The 19,481-nt window shown below is 38.2% G+C and overlaps 1 protein-coding gene across 1 annotated transcript in view; it reads right to left on the bottom strand.

Moving 5' to 3' along the window:
- The window catches only part of CFAP47 (cilia and flagella associated protein 47), a 396,096-nt gene extending 377,137 nt beyond the window's left edge, over nt 1-18,959 (bottom strand). The window contains 4 exon segments of the mRNA XM_036439773.1: nt 726-864; nt 8,148-8,263; nt 14,287-14,438; nt 18,768-18,959. Coding sequence (XP_036295666.1) covers nt 726-864; nt 8,148-8,263; nt 14,287-14,438; nt 18,768-18,959 — 599 coding nt within the window.
- Between the last annotated feature and the right edge of the window lie 522 nt (nt 18,960-19,481).

Raw genomic sequence — 19,481 nt, 5'->3', positions numbered from 1 at the left:
ACACACAGCCCAAATCACACCACTGCTCTATGTCTGGCTAATTCCTACTCACCAATGAGTGTTTGGTTCAACTATTACCTCCTTAGTGGAGCCCTTACTTGTTCCACGCCCACAAAATCCAAAGTAGTACCTCCTGTTATATATACCCAAATGCCATCCTCTGATTCTTCCCATTTTTGAATCCCTTGTTTGGTGTTAGAAATAAGGTGAGCCTCCAACTCAGAGGTCCTGGTAGAACATAAAACATACTTGGGAGCCAGGCAGCAAAGCAAATATCTTTACTTCTACATAGAAAGGTGCACACACATTGTCTGGAAACATGCGCACACCAAGCAGGTGGTCTTCTCGTGATTTATAATCCCTGACGCATGTGACCGGTCCCTTGCTCTTGATTGGAGCTCAGGTGCACAGTCTTTCATGATTGGCTAATTCAAAGGGAGGGGTTGGCCTTTACTGTTTCAATATGGCAGCCCCCGGGGGAGCTGCAAGTCATGCGGCCAACATGGTGGCTGCCAAGTCTAAAATGGCAGATATCTAAACTCTTCTTTGACAGAAAAGGTTATTTGTTTATTCTCACATTTAGCACATATTGTAGACTCAACTTATTACTGCTGACTGAAAAACCAATGAAGCTAACTCACATTCAAAGACAACCGGCATATCTGAAAAGAGAAAGGAAAGTATTTAGTACTATATTAGAATTAAGAACCATAGTACACACTCACTTAGCCACTTCATTTACAAGGCTGGGTTGGTCTGCACAGAAATCCACTTTAATAATCTTCGAAGACATGGGCTCCACAATGCCATTAGTTGGAAAAATTACAATGGGAAATTGGCCCTGGTATAGTGCTGCAAATTTACCTAAGGAGAACAAGAGCAGGTGGTTCACATCTGGATCCTTACAATATTACATTTATACTCTTGGTAGAGGATAGACAAATATTACAGAGTATATGGTCTACTGAAGACCAAGAACTACAGTTTTTGTTATAAGTTCAGATTCTAGAGTCACCAAAGATATGTGAACCTAGTATTAAGGCTTAACCCTCATCAATAACTAAAATATATCGCCTGCTTACTGTGTTCAGATACTTATGCTAAGAGGTTTGCATATGGTATTCTATTTAATGCTCATAACGATTCATTGATAGAGGTTCCTTCATAAATAATTAAATAGAAGCTTAGAAAGGTTGAGTGACTTGTCCAAAGACACACAACTATTGTGGTAGATTAGATGGTTGACTCCAATTCTCCACCCTTCTCTGCATCCTTACCATTACCCTATCATGGGCAAAGTATGTTTCCCTACCCCTTGACTTTGAACTTGATCATGTGATTTACTTTGGCCAACAGCATTTGGCTAGTCGTGACAACATGCCAGCTCTAACCCCAGATGTATTCCTGCAGTCCTACAACGAGAAAATTTTCTCGAGTAGCTGCTGTCCCTTTGACATGTGCCTTAGAATGAGCAAATATGGAGCACAGCCACCCAACTCACTCACAGACCTGTAGTAACAGAACAAGCCCAGCTGCCTCAGCCTGAAGCAGCCACCCACCTGAGCATAGTCAAATTCTAGCCAATCATCATACAAATAAAAATATAAAAATAATTGCCTTTTTTTCATATACAGAGTTGTGGGGTGGTTTGTAACATCACAATATTTGATTACTATAGCTGGTAACTAAATAATTGAGCTGGGATTTTTCACCTGGATGTTTCTGATCATAGGACTCGAACTTATAGCCACTGCTACTTCTCTATAGATGAACTAATGCAATTCACACAGGGAAATGGCAAAAGGAATGGATTTCTAGAATAAACTAGCATATGAGAAGGAGGCTACAAAAATTTCTTCTAAAAGTAGATATGGTTCATAATTTATGGTTATATTTGGCACCTACATTATAGCACACAATCCTTGATATAAAATACTATCTTTTTCATCTCTATGTTCCTAGCACCCGCATAATGCCTGTGTTCAAAATATGTCCAACAAATAGAAGCCAGTCACAAGTTTCTTAAATATCATTATACAATAGTAAAACAAATGAACATACTGCCAGCATAAACAACTTTGCAAATTTAAAATTCACCCATTTTAAATCATAATTGATGACATTTTCCAAAAGTATTTATATAACTTAGAAGAATAAAATATTAGCATAATAAAAGTACTGAAAACATAAAAAAACAATAAAACATTTTTAAGTACAGAAATGAACTGATGGAAAAGGCAAAGTCACAGTAAGAAAACTTGTTAATCCAATTATTTTAGGGAAGTGCTAATAGCATAATATTTCAGGTTTATTTTCTGTCATGAGATAAAACAGATATTTGTAAATTATATCCATTTTAAACAATTAACCATTATTGACTCAGTTCTCCAGAAAAAGAAAACTGCATGAGTTCAGTTAAGGCTGAGTCAGTGTAATAATTCCTATATTGTAACCACTTTGATGTAATTTGACAAGAGTTTAAGTAATGTTTCAAAAGCTTATTCAAGAACAACCCTAAAATCAAAGGAACATTGTTCGGTCTTCTAATTCTATTAAAACAGTGAGTACATAAACATTACTGTGTCATAGATAACTTTAATACCATTAATCATAAAATATTTGACTGTTGTATTTTTTTAATTGCTAACAACAGAAGCAAGGACATCATCCTAAGAGAAGAATATCACCAAAGGAAGTAAGTTATAGATAAAATTTTGTCATCAAATTTTCATTTCTTTTCAGATATGATACTGACATGTTAACTTTGAGAAACCTAGAGGAAATACAAAGAATTATATAGACTTCTGCGAAGTAATAGGGATGGAAGTGATTACCTAGGGAAAGCATGTTGACTGTGGAGACATGAGGATCCATATCAAGTCCTAGGAAACACTCACATTTCATGTCCCAAAAAATGGACATCAGTCCACAAAAGAGAATTGGAGAGGAGGGAAGCAGGAGAAAAAGAATAATTCTAACATCAAGTGAATATTTATTGAAGACTTAATATATGTCAGAGAGTGTGCTAAGCATTTTATTAGTCACCACCACAACTGTAGAGGGCAAGCACTAAGTGTTTCTCTAATGTTTAAGTGAAGCTGTGGATTTTGGGAATTGTAAATTCCTTGCCTAGGGCCTCCAAACCAGTAAATGTTGCAACCAAGATTTGGGCCCTGGAAGACCTCACTCCAGCAAATGAGCTACTATAAGCCATTATTTTATACAGGAAAATGAGAGGTTCTGTAATAAATATTTTTTCAAGAAGATGGCAGTGTCCAACTGTGTCACATGTTGCTAATAAGCCAGTAAAATAAACACATAGACTTATCCACTGATGAGACCTGGGAGAGAGCATGGGACGTGAGAATACCCACAGCTGTGGCTGAGATGAAGTGTCTTTTGCACAAACCTGTATGGTTTTCTTAATCAGGGTTGCTTTACCTTCTCTGGAAAAGCAGCTTAGGCCCTGGGTGGTGAAATAGTATTACCCTGCCATTACTATTCCAAAATATAGCTAAACAGCAATTTTATAGGATACTACTTAAAATCAAGAGTTACATATCCAAGGTCATTGTTCTTTGCTATATAGGCTTTTTCCCCCCTTAACTGTCATTGGGTCTAGGCATACCAAAATGTACCAGTCTCCACCTATCTCCAAATTACTAAGTTTTGGAGACTTTCAGAATGCTCATATGTGATTAAATTGGTTACTTTTGAAAGCACCCTTCATTGAAAGTTTAATGGGTCTATACTGAGACATCACTGAAGCAAATCAATTAAATATTTCCTGGATGTGTGTTATATATCCAGAATCATATTTTGCATTAAAAGTATATTGAGATTACATAGCATCAGATTCCAAGAAAAGAAAAATATGCATTGAGAATAAGTAGTGGTATTTCTCTGGGTATTTAGAGAGGATCTCAAGGACCACACAGGTGTTGGGTCTAATTTAACAAATGTCCTGGTTTACAGATGATGCCAGCATTTCCAGGTAGTGAAGCAAAGAGAAGTTGATGATCAGTGAAAGGAGGAGAGTGGGCATTAAGAGCAAGAAACAGGTCATATATTTTGTGCCAAATGATCCAAATAAACCTAAAGGATAATGAATTCTAAAATAGCTGTTTAAACTCAGAAATAGTGTGTAAAGAACTCAGTATGGACTACATCATAAAACTGTAGTAGAAAAAGCCTACTCAAATAACCAAGAAAACTGAGGGGAAGAGGTATATTTGCAATTCAAAGCAAGCTAAAATAACAATATTTTTTTCAATCTTCAAAGACAATTGAGAAACGATAAAATCATTGAGAACATGGAGTTCACCAGCTCACAAAGTACTAATAGCAGAGACATCTTAGAGATTGAACTGTGTCTTTTAAAAATGAAAAGTAAGTGCTACTTTGCACAGTCAGGAGTGAACTTAGGAAACATTCTTATAAGGGGTGCAAAAACAAAATGTTCAAACACCATTTGGCTAAATCCATGGAGAGATATACTTCATAATGGGCCATAAAAATAAAACATCATGAAGTTGTTACATACATAAACTTTGGGGTTTACAGAACCACAGATAATAACCAAAATGACACTACCAAAAAGAACAAACAAAGCTATACAAATCATGAACCTGCTGAGTGTAGCTTCTTATGTCCTCTTAAGTATACATATAAATTTGTAAACATTTGATCTTTGACTTTAAAATTATAAAATATTTGTCACATAAAATATATTTAAATTTATTAAAATCATCTGTGATTGCTGAATCTATTTTATGCATAAATGTTTTTCTTCATGAAAATCCACTGTTACACTCATGAATATTTATATATTATGCTTGTAGGTAATAAGGACTTTATGACACTTTACAGGCACTTGCTGTGAATAGAAAACATACTATAAATTTTGGTAAAGGTGAAAAAAATATTCAATTCCAAATATGAGGGACAAAGTCAACACTAAGAAAATATGTTTCATTGATAACATTTTGTTTAAAAGTAATAGTAATTCACATTTCACAGTTTTCAATTATAATTTACCAAATGTAGCATTCACTACAAATTCTATGCACACATAAAATATTAATACAATACTAAAAGCCCATGTGGATTACTTTTCCTGAAATGTATAGACTCAGTAAATGGCTTAATTTTATTTATTTTATTAGGTAGGATAATATTAAATATTTCAATAAAATAAAACCATATATACTTACAGAGAGTTTTTGCATGTAATACAACTAGACAATTTGGTGAGATTTTAGAATTTAGAAAGGATATGATCAAATTTTCAAGGATTTGTAATGGTCAACAGTTAAGAGACTTTTGTTTTGTTTTTTTTTTTGTTTGTTTGTTTTTTTTAATATATTTTATTGATTTTTATACAGAGAGAAAGGGAGAGAGATAGAAACATCGATGAGAGAGAGTCGTTGATCAGCTGCCTCTTGCACACCCCCTACTGGGGATATGCCTGCAACCAAGGTACATGCCCTTGACCAGAATCGAACCCGGGACCCTTCAGTCCCCAAGCCGACGCTCTATCCATTGAGCCAAACCGGTCCCGGCTAAGAAACTTTTGGAAAATAAAATCCTATCTAATAAAAGAGTAATATGCAAATTAACCATCACTCCACCACACCCACCAGCCAATCAGGATCAAGTATGCAAATTAACCCTAACCAAGATGTCTGTGGCCAATGAGCAAGCAGGAGGAAGGCTTGGGTTTCCCTGGCAATAGAGGAAGCCAAGCTTTCCACATACCCTGGCTGGCTGAGGCTTCCACTCCAGGCTAAAAATAAAGTTTCAATTATAGAAGATAAATAAATCCCGTCACAAATGGCAGCAGCCATGGAGCTGGAGAGAGCAGGAGGTTAGGGTTTCCCCCGGCAGTGAAGAAAGACAAGTTTTTACATACCCTGGCCGGCTGAGGCCTCCACTTAAGGCTACAAAGTTTCAATTATAGAAGATAAATAAATCTCAGATACCAAGGCCTCCACTTGTGTCACTGGGAGGCATGGCCAGCTGCAAATCACCACAGGCCCCTAATCCAGGCTGCCCCACACCCCAGAGCAAACCAGCCAACTGCTGCCCATGCACCAGGCCTCTATCCTATCTAATAAAAGAGTAATATGCAAATTGACCATCACTCTAACACACAAGATGGCTGCCCCCATGTGGTCAAAGATCCTGCCCCCATGTAGACACAAGATGGCCACCATAAGATGGCCAGCAGGGGAGGGAAATTGGGAAGGGCCACGCCTGCAAAGGAGGGCAGTTGTGGGTGATCAGGCCAGCAGGGGAAGGCAATTGGGAGGGACCAGACCTCCAAAGGAAGGCAGTTGGGGGTGATCAAGCCTGCAGGGAAACGCAGTTAGGGGTGACCAGGCCAGCAGAAGAGGGAAGTTGGGGGCAACTGGGCCTGCAGGGAAGGGCAGTTAGGGGGGTCCCAGGCCTGCAGGGGAGGGCAGTTAGGGACAAACAGGCTTGCAGGGAAGCAATTAGGCATCAATCAGGCTGGGAGGCGAGTGGTTAGGGGGTGATCAGGCTGACAGGCAGAAGTGGTTAGGGGCAATCAGGAAGGCAGGCAGGTGAGCAGTTGGGAGCCAGCAATACTGGATTGTAAGAGGGATGTCCGACTGCCTATTAAGGCCCAATCCTAGTATGGGTCCCAGATTGGAGAGGGTGCAGGCTAAGCTGAGGACCCTCCCCCCAAGCCCCCAGTGCAAGAATTTCGTGCAACAGGCCTGTAGTTATAAAATAAAATTCTCTCAATCACAAATCACTGCTATAAAATATAACCAGAGAATCTAAAGGACCATACAGCCTGCAATCACTTGCCATGAAGATTCTATCCTTAATATCGGAATCAGACCACAAATGAGCTTAATATTCTATAATCCCACAGACACCAGACATTCAATCGCAAAAACCAAAAGTGTGGAAAGCAAGATGTGTATTATTATTCAATGAGGATCAATTAGCAGCTTTATTTGTCAATACCCAAGGGAAGCCGAAACCGGTTTGGCTCAGTGGTAGAGTGTTGGTCTGTGGACTGAAAGGTCCCGGGTTCGATTCCGGTCAAGGGCATGTACCTTGGTTGCGGGCACATCCCCTGTGGGGGGTGTGCAAGAGGTGGCTGGTCGATGTTTCTCTCTCATCGACGTTTCTAACTCTCTGTCCCTCTCAATTCCTCTCTGTGTAAAATCAATAAAATATACTTTAAAAAATAATAATAATAATTTCCACTACTCAATCAAGCAGCCCCAGAGAACATCCTCATCTACTACAAGACAGGTTTGGACTTAAGACCATGTTTATGTATCCAACAAGCAGTCTCAAGAGAGAAATGCCTTCCCTGTGTGAGGAGCTAGTCCTCATTTCAGCTGGGCAGAAATGACAGCCTTGATGCCCCAGGTCCTGACCATCCAATGAGAAGGATGGGATAAGTGAATTTATGCCTAATGCATACCATCAATGAAGAATGTGCATGAGCACATATACACATGCCTTTATGTAAACTCTTAGGTCACAGCAAGAATCTTTAGAAATAATCCTGTCTTGGAGAAGAGAAAAGCATTATTCTTTCAACAAAAGTAAGAATCTCTAGAGGCCATCATGTGAATGGAAAGTTAAATATTGTACAATAGAAAAAAAAAAGCAAACATTTATTGGGTGCCTATGAAAAGTACCATATTACAACTTTAAGTACATACACAATTAACCACAGTATATTTTACTAGCCACAGTTTATAAATAAGGAAGCTCAAGGAAATTTTCCTTAAAGATACTTGTATCAGATCATACAGCAAGGAAGTCACTATGTCCTGACTCTCTCTCTTGATGAGTCCAATGACTATGTGAATTTTATGACACCATCCTGCCTTCTATCATCAGCTACCTCCAGTCATCTGGGAATCAGTTTCTGTTAATCAGAATCATAAGTAGGCAGATTCATCTTTCCTGAATAATTGCCTATCAGTCTTTTACAGCTATCCTATTTAAGGGCCTTCTGTTTTGAGCTTTCAAAAGATAGACATTGGGGAAGAGAGGTGAATCAGAGAATCCATTAATTATACAAGGTATATATTTTTTAAATAGTACCAACTTTCTTTGAAAAGTCTAAGTTCATTTATATGGCAGAAAATATTTACCTGCAGCCTTGCCACGGTTAATTATTTTAACCTCTTTACTATATACTTTACTATTGGCAACCAAAGTGCCAAAATCAACATCTGGCTTAATTTCCAATTGACAGACTGGAATCAACCTAGGAGGAAAGAGACCACATAATGAATTTTAACAATTATAACCTTGTGGTTAAATCTACAGGGATACATATAAAGACACTTATGTCTTAACTTCTTAAAAGGCATTTCAGTTTCTTTCCAGGTCTACTGGTAGCACATTTGTCAATAAAAGTAATTGTGAAATAAAGACATGAAAATAAGATCAGACACATTTTTTTGTAATCAGACTTTATGCATTTAAGTACGTAGTAAATCCTCCCAAGTACTCACCATGAGAGACTACTCAAATGTTCTGATATTTTTGTTGTTTTTTGGAACTCTGCTTTGGAATTTCCACCTAAACCTATAAAATGCATTCTTTGACCTCCTCAGAAAGGGTGGGAATGGACCTTAACAAAATAAAATAGTTTGGGTGATGCCAAATCTGATTAAATAAAAGAAGGTATAATGATATAAATTATCATTTGGAGACAAAAACAAGGTCTAAGTACAAAAAGATTCAATTGATTTTTTTCATGTGTGTGTTTGAATTAAAGGGTGCACAGTAGCATAACTGTAGTATACATGTTCTAAAAATCCATTATAATCCTAACATGTTTCATAAATATATTTTATATTTGGATAATAATTTATAGTTTATAAAGCATCATTAATTATATTGCCAGTAATTCCATGCTTCTTAAATTTTGAAATGATTTGTAAATGAAGTCTCTTATTAACTTAGAGTCACATAATTTGAAGAAATAAGAAAAGTTGTGGTTATGGGAAGCTAGGTGGTTTGGAGAACCTCATTTGGTATTTCATTACAGCTAGTTGCTGTCAGTAAGGATAAACTAAGTGAAATTACTCAGATTTAACTAGCTGTGTGCCAGGAATTACTTTTACTTGATGTATGTAGCCTCTCCTTAAACCCATTACTTTTAAAGAGGTGAAAGCAGTGACTATTTGCACTCTAAGCGACAAAGATCTTTTGGTACAAGAAATCTTTGGATCAACAAAATAGAATAGAGAACCAAGACTATAGTGAAATTAAAGTGATTTGTTGCCTTTAGTTTGCTTATATTTCCTTTTAAGACTATCAGCAAAAGTGCAAGGTTACCTTCAACAATTACTTCATAATTTAGATTGGTATCTCTACTTGACACCAGGGAATGCTGACAGATCGTGAAAATCAGTATTAAACAGATGCCAACAAGAAACCCACTACCTTTTTTGGTAATCTATTTGGGAAGAAGCACCTAATATGCAAACACTGGAAAAATCTCTCGCTACTCAGACATATTAGGCAGCACTTCTGGCTCCTCGTTTATGAGAACTGACCTTCAACAAAACAAAAGGGGTGTAGTGTGGTGGGAGCCCAGGCCAACTGGTTAAACATGTTTTTAACAAATTATTCCAGAAAAGATGAAATGTTTTCTTATAAAAACTATTAAGCATGGCCGAAGTATGAGGTATAATATGATTTGTATAGTATGCCTCATCAAAAATATTACTAGTGCTTTAAACTCCAGAGTAAATATCCATTTAAAATGGAGTTCACTGGGCAGATATCCCATTAATATTAGATAGAAATATTCTTTATCAGAGATTTAGGACACAGTTTTGTTAACTGGTAAAAAACAAATATAAATATGTAAGAATGTTTTATTTGTTGCACATAACTTTTTTGGTATAAAATAAATGTAGAAGTTACCTGTGGGGGGGAAAAAAATTCCTGAAAGGCCTTAACCGGTTTGGCCCAGTGGATAGGGTGTCAGCCTGCAGACTGAAAGGTCCATCCCAGGTTTGATTCCGGTCAAGGGCATGTACCTTGGTTTCGGACACATCCCCAGTGGGAGGTGTGTAGGAGGCAGCTGATCAATGTTTCTAATTCTCTATCCCTCTCCCTCCCTCTCTGTAAAAAATCAATAAAATATATATTTTTAAATTCCTGAAAGGTTAGTAAATATTATATGGCTCCTAAGTTACAGATAAAAAAACCAAAGACTAAAAAAAAAAAAAAAAAAAAAAAAAAAAAAAAAAAAAAAAAAAAAAAAAAAAAACCAAACCTAAATAATTTATCTAAGAAATTATGAGGATACTAAAGGCCTGGTGCACAAAATTTGCACTCAGGGGGGTCCCGCAGCCTGGCCTGCACCCTCTCACAGTCCAGGAGACCTTGGGGGATGACTTAGACCCAGAAGCCAGCAGTCGGACATCCTTAGCGCTGCCACAGAGGTGGGAGAAGCTCCTGCCACCACTGCTGCACTCACCAGCCTGAGCCAGGCTTCTGGCTGAGCAGTGCCTCTCCTGTGAGAGTGCACTGCCCACCAGGGACAGCTCCTGCATTGACCATCTGCCTCCTGGTGGTCAGTGCACGTAATAGCGATCAGTTGTTCACTCTTCAATTTTCATATTAGCTTTTTATTATACAGGATAATGTTGGTGAATTTAGCCTTGAACCCATTTTGTTAGGCTTCAAGTACAAACCTAACAATGCTAAAAGCACCAATAAGTATAGTAATAACTGACCTTTAGAGACATGAATTAAGTAATTTGTTTTACATTGGATACAAACTCAAAATGCATATATACACACAAAGTACATAAATAAGAATACCTCAAAAAAAACATTTACATATACTGCCTTATGTACTAGTGCTCTAGGCCTTCTTGATGTGACGTGTTTATTTGTCTGTATATTATTGGATAATACACAGATATTCCAGAGATCAACCAGAACTGATCTATATATGCTATATCTTCTAAGTAACATCCATGTTCTTCTCATAAAGAAATTATGATTTTGTGACAGGAAAATAAATTACAAATGTCTTACTGTAAATAATTGCATTAAAAAAGTTAACTAATTACATAAATAATATTAAGATGTGAAGCCAAACATTTTTTCAAACTTTCTCTAGTTGGATGAAGAAAAGTGTCTTAAGAATATTTTCTTGCCTGGTCAGCATGGTTCAGTGGTTGAGCATTGACCTATGAACTAGGAGGTCATGAGTTGATTCCCAGTCAGGGCACATGCCCGGGTTGTGGGCTCAATCCCCAGTGGGGGGCATGCAGAAGGCAGCCAATAAATGAGTCTCTCTCATCATTGATGTTTCTATCTCTCTCCCTCTCCCTTCCTCTCTGAAATCAATAAAAAATACATTTTTAAAAATATTTCTATCTCTCTCCCTCTCCCTTCCTCTCTCTCTCTCTCTCTCTCTCTCTCTCTCTCTCTCTCTCTCTCTCTCTCTCTTCTTTCTCCCCTCCACACACAAAGTTTACCTTAGTAGTGAGGGCTTGGTAATACAGTAATATATAACAGTTTATCTGGTTTTCTATTGGTTTCTTTTCCATCTGATTAAGAATAGTATTTCCAATGACTCTGAACCTCTTGATAACAGAGAGTAGTGGTAGAGGTAGAAGGTAGAGGAATTGGTAAGATGTTAGTCAAAGGAACAAAATTGCAGTTAGATGATGATTAAGTTCTGGGTATATAATTCATAGTTTTATGATTATAGTTAACTAGTGGTCCAGTGCATGAAATTCATGCACATTAAAAGGGAATTAGAGGAAATATTTTAATATTGCTATTTGCCCTTTCTCTATAATAGAAGTGTCAGAGGTGAAAGAAAATTAGTAAAATGCATATGAAAATCTCCCTTCTGTCAAGAGTCTGGGGCACACCGTGGGACTCAGAGTCAAGTCCCTGCCCACCCGGGTATGTGTCAAAATCACGTGAGACCCAGACACAGCCGGCCTCACCAGTCGAGCCCCGCAGGGCAGAGGGCACAGCCTCAGGTCCCCTGTCAAGCCCCACCAGGTGGGGGGTGCAGACTCAAGGTCCCACAGCCTGGCTTAAGGGAAGGGTATGGCCTCAGGTCCCTCAGCCTAGCTTCAGGTCAGAGGGAATAGTAGAAGGGGTGTGGGAAGAGATTAACCAAATAACTTATATGTATATATTCATCACCTATGGACACAGACCAAAGGGTGGTGAAGGCCTGGGGCAGGAACCGGGGGGGGGGGGGGAAACAATGGGGAGTAAAAAGGGGAATATCTATAATACTCTCAACAATAAATATTTTTTTAAAAGAATAAACAGAGGCAAGCTATTAATATATTCCACAACTTGGTTGCATCTCCAGGAAGTTTTGCTGTGAAAAAAAATCAATCCCGAAAGTTATATAACATATTTGAGACCAAAAAAAAAAATTAGAAATGGAAGACAGATTAGAGGTTTCCAGTTGAGGGATGGTGCTTGTGATGCAGAAAGGAATTGGGTATGGTTATAAAAAGTAACAGGAAGAGGCCCTAGCCAGTTTTGCTCAGCGGTTAGTGTTGGCTTGAGCTGTGAAGGGTCTTGGGTTCGATTATTGGTCAAGGGCACATACCTGGGTTGCAGGTTCAATCTCTGACTACATTCAGGGCATGTGGAGGAGGCAACCAATCGATGGGTATCTTTCACATAGATGTCTCTCTCTCTCTCTCTCTTTCTCTCTCTCTCTCTCTCTCCCTCCCTCTCCCCTCCTCTCCCCTCCCTTCCCCTCCCCTCCCCTCCCCTCCCCTCCCCTCCCCTCCCCTCCCCTCCCCTCCCTTCCCCTCCTCTCCTCTCCTCCCTCCCTCCCTCCCTCCCTTCCACTCTCTAAAAATCAATGGGAAAAAAATCCTTGGATGAGGATTAATAATTTTTTTAAGTAAAAGGAGATATCCTTGTGGTATTGGAACTACTCAGTATCTTGACTATGGTAGTAGATATAAAATCCTTCACAGTTAAAAAAATTGTGTAGAATTTAAAAGCTTACACACACACACACGCAAGTCAAACTGTGGCAATTTGAATTCAGTAGGTAGATTGTTTGATGTAAATTTTCAAGTTGTGGTATTATCTTATTGTTTTGAAAAATGTTACCATTGGGTGAAATTGGGGGAAATGAACGAGGAATTATTTCTTATAATTGCATATAAATCTTCAATCAACTGCATTTAAAAAAATAGAAATATAGCAGCAAGCTCGCCCATTACTTCTCCCTTCAGCACTGTACATTACACTTTAAGGGAGCAGCACTGTCCTTAAATTGCAACTCTGGTGAGCAGCTGGCCTCTGATGAGAGAAGGCATGCTATGGAAATGATAAAATCCATTTTCAAAGGCAGAAGTGTCTTCAACATTTCTCTCCATATACAGCACAAGCAAGCAAATCTGAATGCTAGTCATAGGTATATCAATATGCAGAATGGACCCAAAATGGCCCTACTTAAAATAAAATGCAAGATGTAAATTAAATATTTGTAATAGGTTAATAGCTTGTCTGTTTTCTAATGTGTATCGACTGTTTGATTCCTATGCAGAATGGGATGATATGCAAAAGCAGAAATTCCCAACAAACACAGAGAACCAAAATAATTACAGATCTAAATTTGGTTTAGAAAAATACAGAAACACAAAGAAAAAAATAAAATGGCATATGTCTAATACCAATATCATATTAATATTTCAATATTAATTCTGCAGCTAGTAGACAAACACAGCTTTCTTTTCTTTCTTCTTTTTTATGTATTTTTATTGATTTCAGAAAGGAAGGTAGAGGGAGAGAGAGATAGAAACATCAATGATGAGAGAGAATCAGTGATTGGCTGCCTCCTGCACGCCCCCAATTAGGGATGGAGCCCACAACCCAGGCATATACCCTGACCAGGAATTGAAACTAAGACCTCCTGGTTCATAGGTCAATGCTCCACCACTGTGTACAACCGCCATGCTAGAGCTTTCTTTACCAAATCTTTCTGTCTATAGGTACCAAAAAATATAGGGGAAATAAAATAGGATGTGAGATCAAGAAAAAAAGAATACATGCAATTGTTGAATTTTAAGTTATCTTAATAAAAGTATACCAGTAATTTGTTTTAAAGCACAATTTGGTAAACATTTGTCCTATAAGTTCAGCTGTAAGGAAACTATAAATAACAAGCCCTTTTAGTCAGGGAATATAACGAATATTACTTTGACCCTAATTTTTATTTGAAAAGTGTTCAAAATGTCAGTATGAAATGTGAAGCATACATACCCAATAAGAGGAATCTCTATTGCTTTGTTTCCTACTGCAATAAGTAGTTGGTCAGAAATATTTTCATTTTTATTAGGATGATATTCCACCACAGCTGTCATCTGAAGTCCAGAAGCAATTTCTTTATCCACACTTGGAAAAACCAGTTTGAACTTCAATGGGAGAAAAAAAATCAAATTACATGTCTTAACTCCTAATAAGAAATAATGTGAGCAATTATAGTTAGGGGTATACATTATTTCAAGAGCTATATCAAGTCACTAGAGGCCCAGTGCAGGACTGCACTGAGAGGATGGGGGTGGGAGGGTATCTCAGCCCAGTTTCTGGCTGAGTGGTGCTCCCCCTGTGAGAGCACACTGACCACCAGAGGACAGCTCCTGCATTGAAGTTTTGCCCCTGGTGGTCAGTGCACGTCATAACGACTGGTTGTTCTGCAGTTTAGTCAATTTGCATATTAGGGCTTTATTATATAGGATTGGTAATATTGCTGCCCTAAAGGCAAAGACTTACTGATTATATTTATACCTTTCAGATTCTAGAGCCTTCTGAAAAGCTTTTAAGTTCGACAATTGAAATGGCAATGCAGTCGGTTGATAAATATGTAAATACTGACAAGTACTTAAATATAGAAAAATAGGAAGAGCAATGTAATAAAAATGTTGGTCAATCATGTATGCATATATAACACATATATGTATACATATATATGCATGCATGCATACATATATACATTCACAAATACACATAGAATTTTATATATTAGTACTTTCCACATGGGAATTCCAACTTCATAATTTGGAGGAAATGAAAAAAGAAATATGCCAAAGGAGAAAAAAAAACACTTTTGTTCTTTTCAAATATTTCCTAGACTCCAGTAAAAAAAATTTTAAAAATATATTTTATTGATTTTTTTACAGAGAGGAAGAAGGAGGGACAAAGAGTTAGAAACATCGATGATAGAGAATCATTGATCAGCTGCTTCTTGCACACTCCCTACTGGGGATATGCCTACACCAAGGTACATGCCCTTGACTGGAATCAAACCTGGGACCTTTCAGTCCGCAGACTGACGCTCTCTCCACTGAGCCAAACCGATTTCAGCTCATTTTTCTTTTGCTTTATTATTATAGAGTCTAGCCATATGATAGTATGGCTCCCAGCATATGGATGAGGAAACTGAAACTTGTAGAGTAAAATGACTGTCTAAGATCACTCAGGCAGTGAGGACTCAAACCAAACATCTATCTGCCTCTAAAACTTAAGCTCTTTCCCCACAACTAGACAAAGTCCCTCTCATGAATGCATAATCTCTTTAAGGAAGCAGACTAAATGCCCTTTGAAAGTTAAATAATGTAATCCAGGGACTAATTAAGTATCATATAAGTGATGCAAATTTCATAAGTGTCATAAAACTCCTCAAGAGAACATGATGACTTCGGGCTAGGAAGAAGTGCAGTTGGCCTAAGCTTAAAGATGGATGCAAAAGGTAGAGAAGAAGCAAGAAAGTTGTTCTCTGTGGGGGCAGGAATATTTCAGACACAAGCAGAGAAAAGAATAAACAAAATAATCTCTCTGCAGGCAGCTAATAAGATAGCCTAGCTTGCCAAAGAGCTTCGATCAGTAACAATGGAAGTCCTGTTGAAATGAATTATTCATGGCTTTCTATGCCAGGTAGTCTAAGCAGTGCTTTATCTCCATGCATGAGGGATATAGAGTGCCAGAGAGATTTGTTGATAACCACTGGTCTGAAAGCATCATACAACCAGCAAACAATGATTTGGATTCCTCATAACTACCATACTGCAACTCTCAACACCCTCGCAATTAGAAAACAATAAATTGTCCCCCATATAGGCCTTTGGGTGCTGGCAGTCCACAGATAAGATTTGACTCTCTTCCCTAAAAGAAACTATCTTCAAGAAGGAAAACCAGGGCTTCAGCTATTAGTTGCTGAGTACTTTGAGTGGTGTGCAAAAGCATGTAAGGCACTCCCCTGCTCTTAGAAACTTCTGAACTTACCATTAAGGGAAAATTAAGATTCTGGGTGATGGCGGAGGGTTGGGGTGGCTGGGAGGAGGCACTGCAGGAGGTTGGCCAGCCTTGGGAAGTTGGCCGGCAAGCATCTGCCCCCTGATGATCAGTGCACATGCACACCAAAAACAGTCTACTGGTTGTTTGGTCATTTAAATATATATATATATATATATATATATATATATATATATATATATATATATATATATATATATATATGTCAGAGAAAATGAGAATTCACATTGACCTTTAAAAATGGGTGGAATTTGGAAAGGGGTGATTTTTGCAGGAGGGGGAATGAAAATATGGGTCAAAAATAAAATTAAAAAGTTTGAGGTATGTAAGTAAGGGGACAAGTACAAGTAAAACTGGCTTGACTAAACCAAGTCAGGATTGTGCTGTCAAAAGTGTGTCTTCTTTATTTTTTATCAGCAGCCCATAGTAGAAGGTAGATAGCACTTCATATGGCACATAGTAGATACTCACTACATAGACAATGCACAATCTTGAGCCTGGGTAGAAAACAAGTACCACCATGTGTTAGAACCATTTTCTAAAGATGATAACAATGCTCTCTACAGAGAAGCTTATTTTTCTTTTAATCTCCAAGACAGTGAATGCATTCTTTGCTACTCTACCTCGTCCCCACTTCCCATTATACCTATGAAGGATCTGGAATGCCTACCCTAGTCCTGCAACAAAGATAAATTCACAATGTAATGGGCTCATAGCTTTGGCCTCCAACTAGGTAAGCCTGTCTGACTAATCTATTGTCAATGACAAGACCTGTTTAGTTTTTCTTTTTAATTCTAAATATAAACCAAAAGAAAATAAACAATGTCATTGTTCTATCTGCATAAAAACCAGGAGACATCCATAATATAGTGTTTGCCCACATCTGGGATTACTGCCAGCTTGAGGTTTAAAAGAACGTATTTTCAGATATACATTCAGTTGTTCAATAAATATGTAATAAAGTAGTGAAATAATAAACTTTCCCTAATTATATAGCATTGGGAGGAATCGGGTACTTTTTTTTATTTAATGAGCAACTATTAGTTGCTTATGATGTCCTATTACAAAATAAAACACATTACTATTATTAAAACATTCAAAATGCATAAATGAAGAATGCTTGATTTCATTTATATAAAACTGAAGAACAGGCAAAACTAATCTATGGTGTTAGAAATCAGTTTAGTGATTATCTCCATGGGGTGATTATTCCAGTTACTATAGGAAACCTTCTAGAATACTAGAAATATTTTATGATTTGATCCAAGTAGGAGCTACATGGAGATATATATATATATATATATATATATATATATATATATATATATATATATATATATATATATATATATAAATTCATCAGGACTTACTTTCAAGATTTGGGCACTTTAGTGTTTTTTTAAAGAGTACATCAATGTTTTAAAAGTGTAACAGGTAGACCATGAAAGTACGCGAGGGGCCTACTACAGTCACGCGAGGTTAGCCCGCCAACGGTTAGATCCACCTAGTACTAGCGTCCACGCCGTCGCTAGGCAACCATTGGAAGCCTCGTGCGACTGTAGGCCCCTCATTGCCCACCTAATCACAGTGGCACATTTTTCTATGTGTATGCAAACAAATACATGTAAGTTTAACAACAAAATCATTTCTGTATATGTAAGTCCAGCTGAATTCAATACTATAAACCATTAGGAATATTCCGTGGGGGAGGAAATCAGTTATTTATCACTTACATATAAAAAATTCTTATTCACCTTTTCTATATCAAAAGTGCCCCTGATAATGGGTGATTATAGTAAACTAATAACCATTCATTCATCCTCATGCTCTAAAATAACAGTGAGATAGAGATGAAATTCTGTCCACTTTTAGGTCAAAAGATGGGGACAACCTCTCAGAACACTTATTTTGCTGATGATTAGACATTTATTGACACCTTGTTAGTTTCTAAGTCCTCTGAGGGCAGGGCTATGTCCATCTTGCATTCCACACACCTACTGCCTATTATATAGTAGGTGCTCAACAAATATTTCTTAAAATGTGAATAATAAACCTTCCCACTACCCTATAATATTTGGAGTAGTCAGGCACTTTTTGGTTCAAAGGTTTGTCCTCATAATTCTACAGGATTACGAGGCCTAGATTCTGAGCTAAGTGGAGACAGTCATGGAACCCCCTTCCCTTCTTTCCAGGTCCAAAATGAAGAAATTGGGAGTCTACATCGAATTTCTCTGGTAAATGGATAAACAAAGGCGAGCGCACAAACATAGAGAAACCTAAATCACCGCTCCCCAGGAAGCTCAAGCCTCCTCCTTATCACTATAGGAGCCAGGTGCCTACTCCCAGGAACAAAGCAGGTGCTCAAGTGAGAAGACAGTGTCAGCCCAGTCGTCCAAGGTCCTGCTCAGAGCACTTCACTCTGGGTGTATTACCTGTGGCTTGACTGGCTCCAGGAACCGGATCTTCTGGTTACTGCGGCCAACATTGTGGACAGTAATTGATTGGCGGTACACCTTCCCCACCATCGTGTCCTTAAACTTCAGCTCCATCGGAGTCACCCGCAGTTGTAACTCCTTGGGAGTCTCCACTTCTCGAGGGATCAGGAAGCCCCTCGACTTGTTCATGGCTGCCCTCTAAGTAGCCCGCCAACGGTTAGATCCGCCTAGTACTAGCGTCCACGCCGTCGCTAGGCAACCATCAGAAGCCTCGCGCGACTGAAAGGAGGTGTGGCCCTAGCTGCGCGAGATTTGGCGATTCAAATGAAGAAAGCAGGTATCTGGCGAGAGAACCCAGGGGTCACAGGTATCATTATCAGAATGGCTGGAAAACAAGCCACAGAAGCCCAAATCCCAGAGACATTTCACTTTGCCATGGCCTGGCAGAATTTTAAGATGGCTTTGGCGGGGGACATTTTCCCTGGACCCTTCTCAACACTAACCTAAAGAGCAGTGGAACTGAGGGGCCTATAAAGGGTCTATTAAAGCTTCAAGATACAACAGTAATGGAAAAATTCAATGGAAATAGAGTCAGGCCCTGCTAGGGATCCTACTCAATAACCTTTAGGCTAACGCTTCTGAAAAATCTAATAGCAAAACCTGTTTGTCTTTTGTTAAAATGCAGATTGTTTCAGTATAACTGGGGCAGGG

Source organism: Pipistrellus kuhlii, unplaced genomic scaffold (genome assembly GCF_014108245.1).
Source record: "Pipistrellus kuhlii isolate mPipKuh1 unplaced genomic scaffold, mPipKuh1.p scaffold_m20_p_16, whole genome shotgun sequence".
NCBI lineage: Eukaryota > Metazoa > Chordata > Mammalia > Chiroptera > Vespertilionidae > Pipistrellus > Pipistrellus kuhlii.
This window is presented reverse-complemented; position numbering and strand designations above follow the sequence as displayed.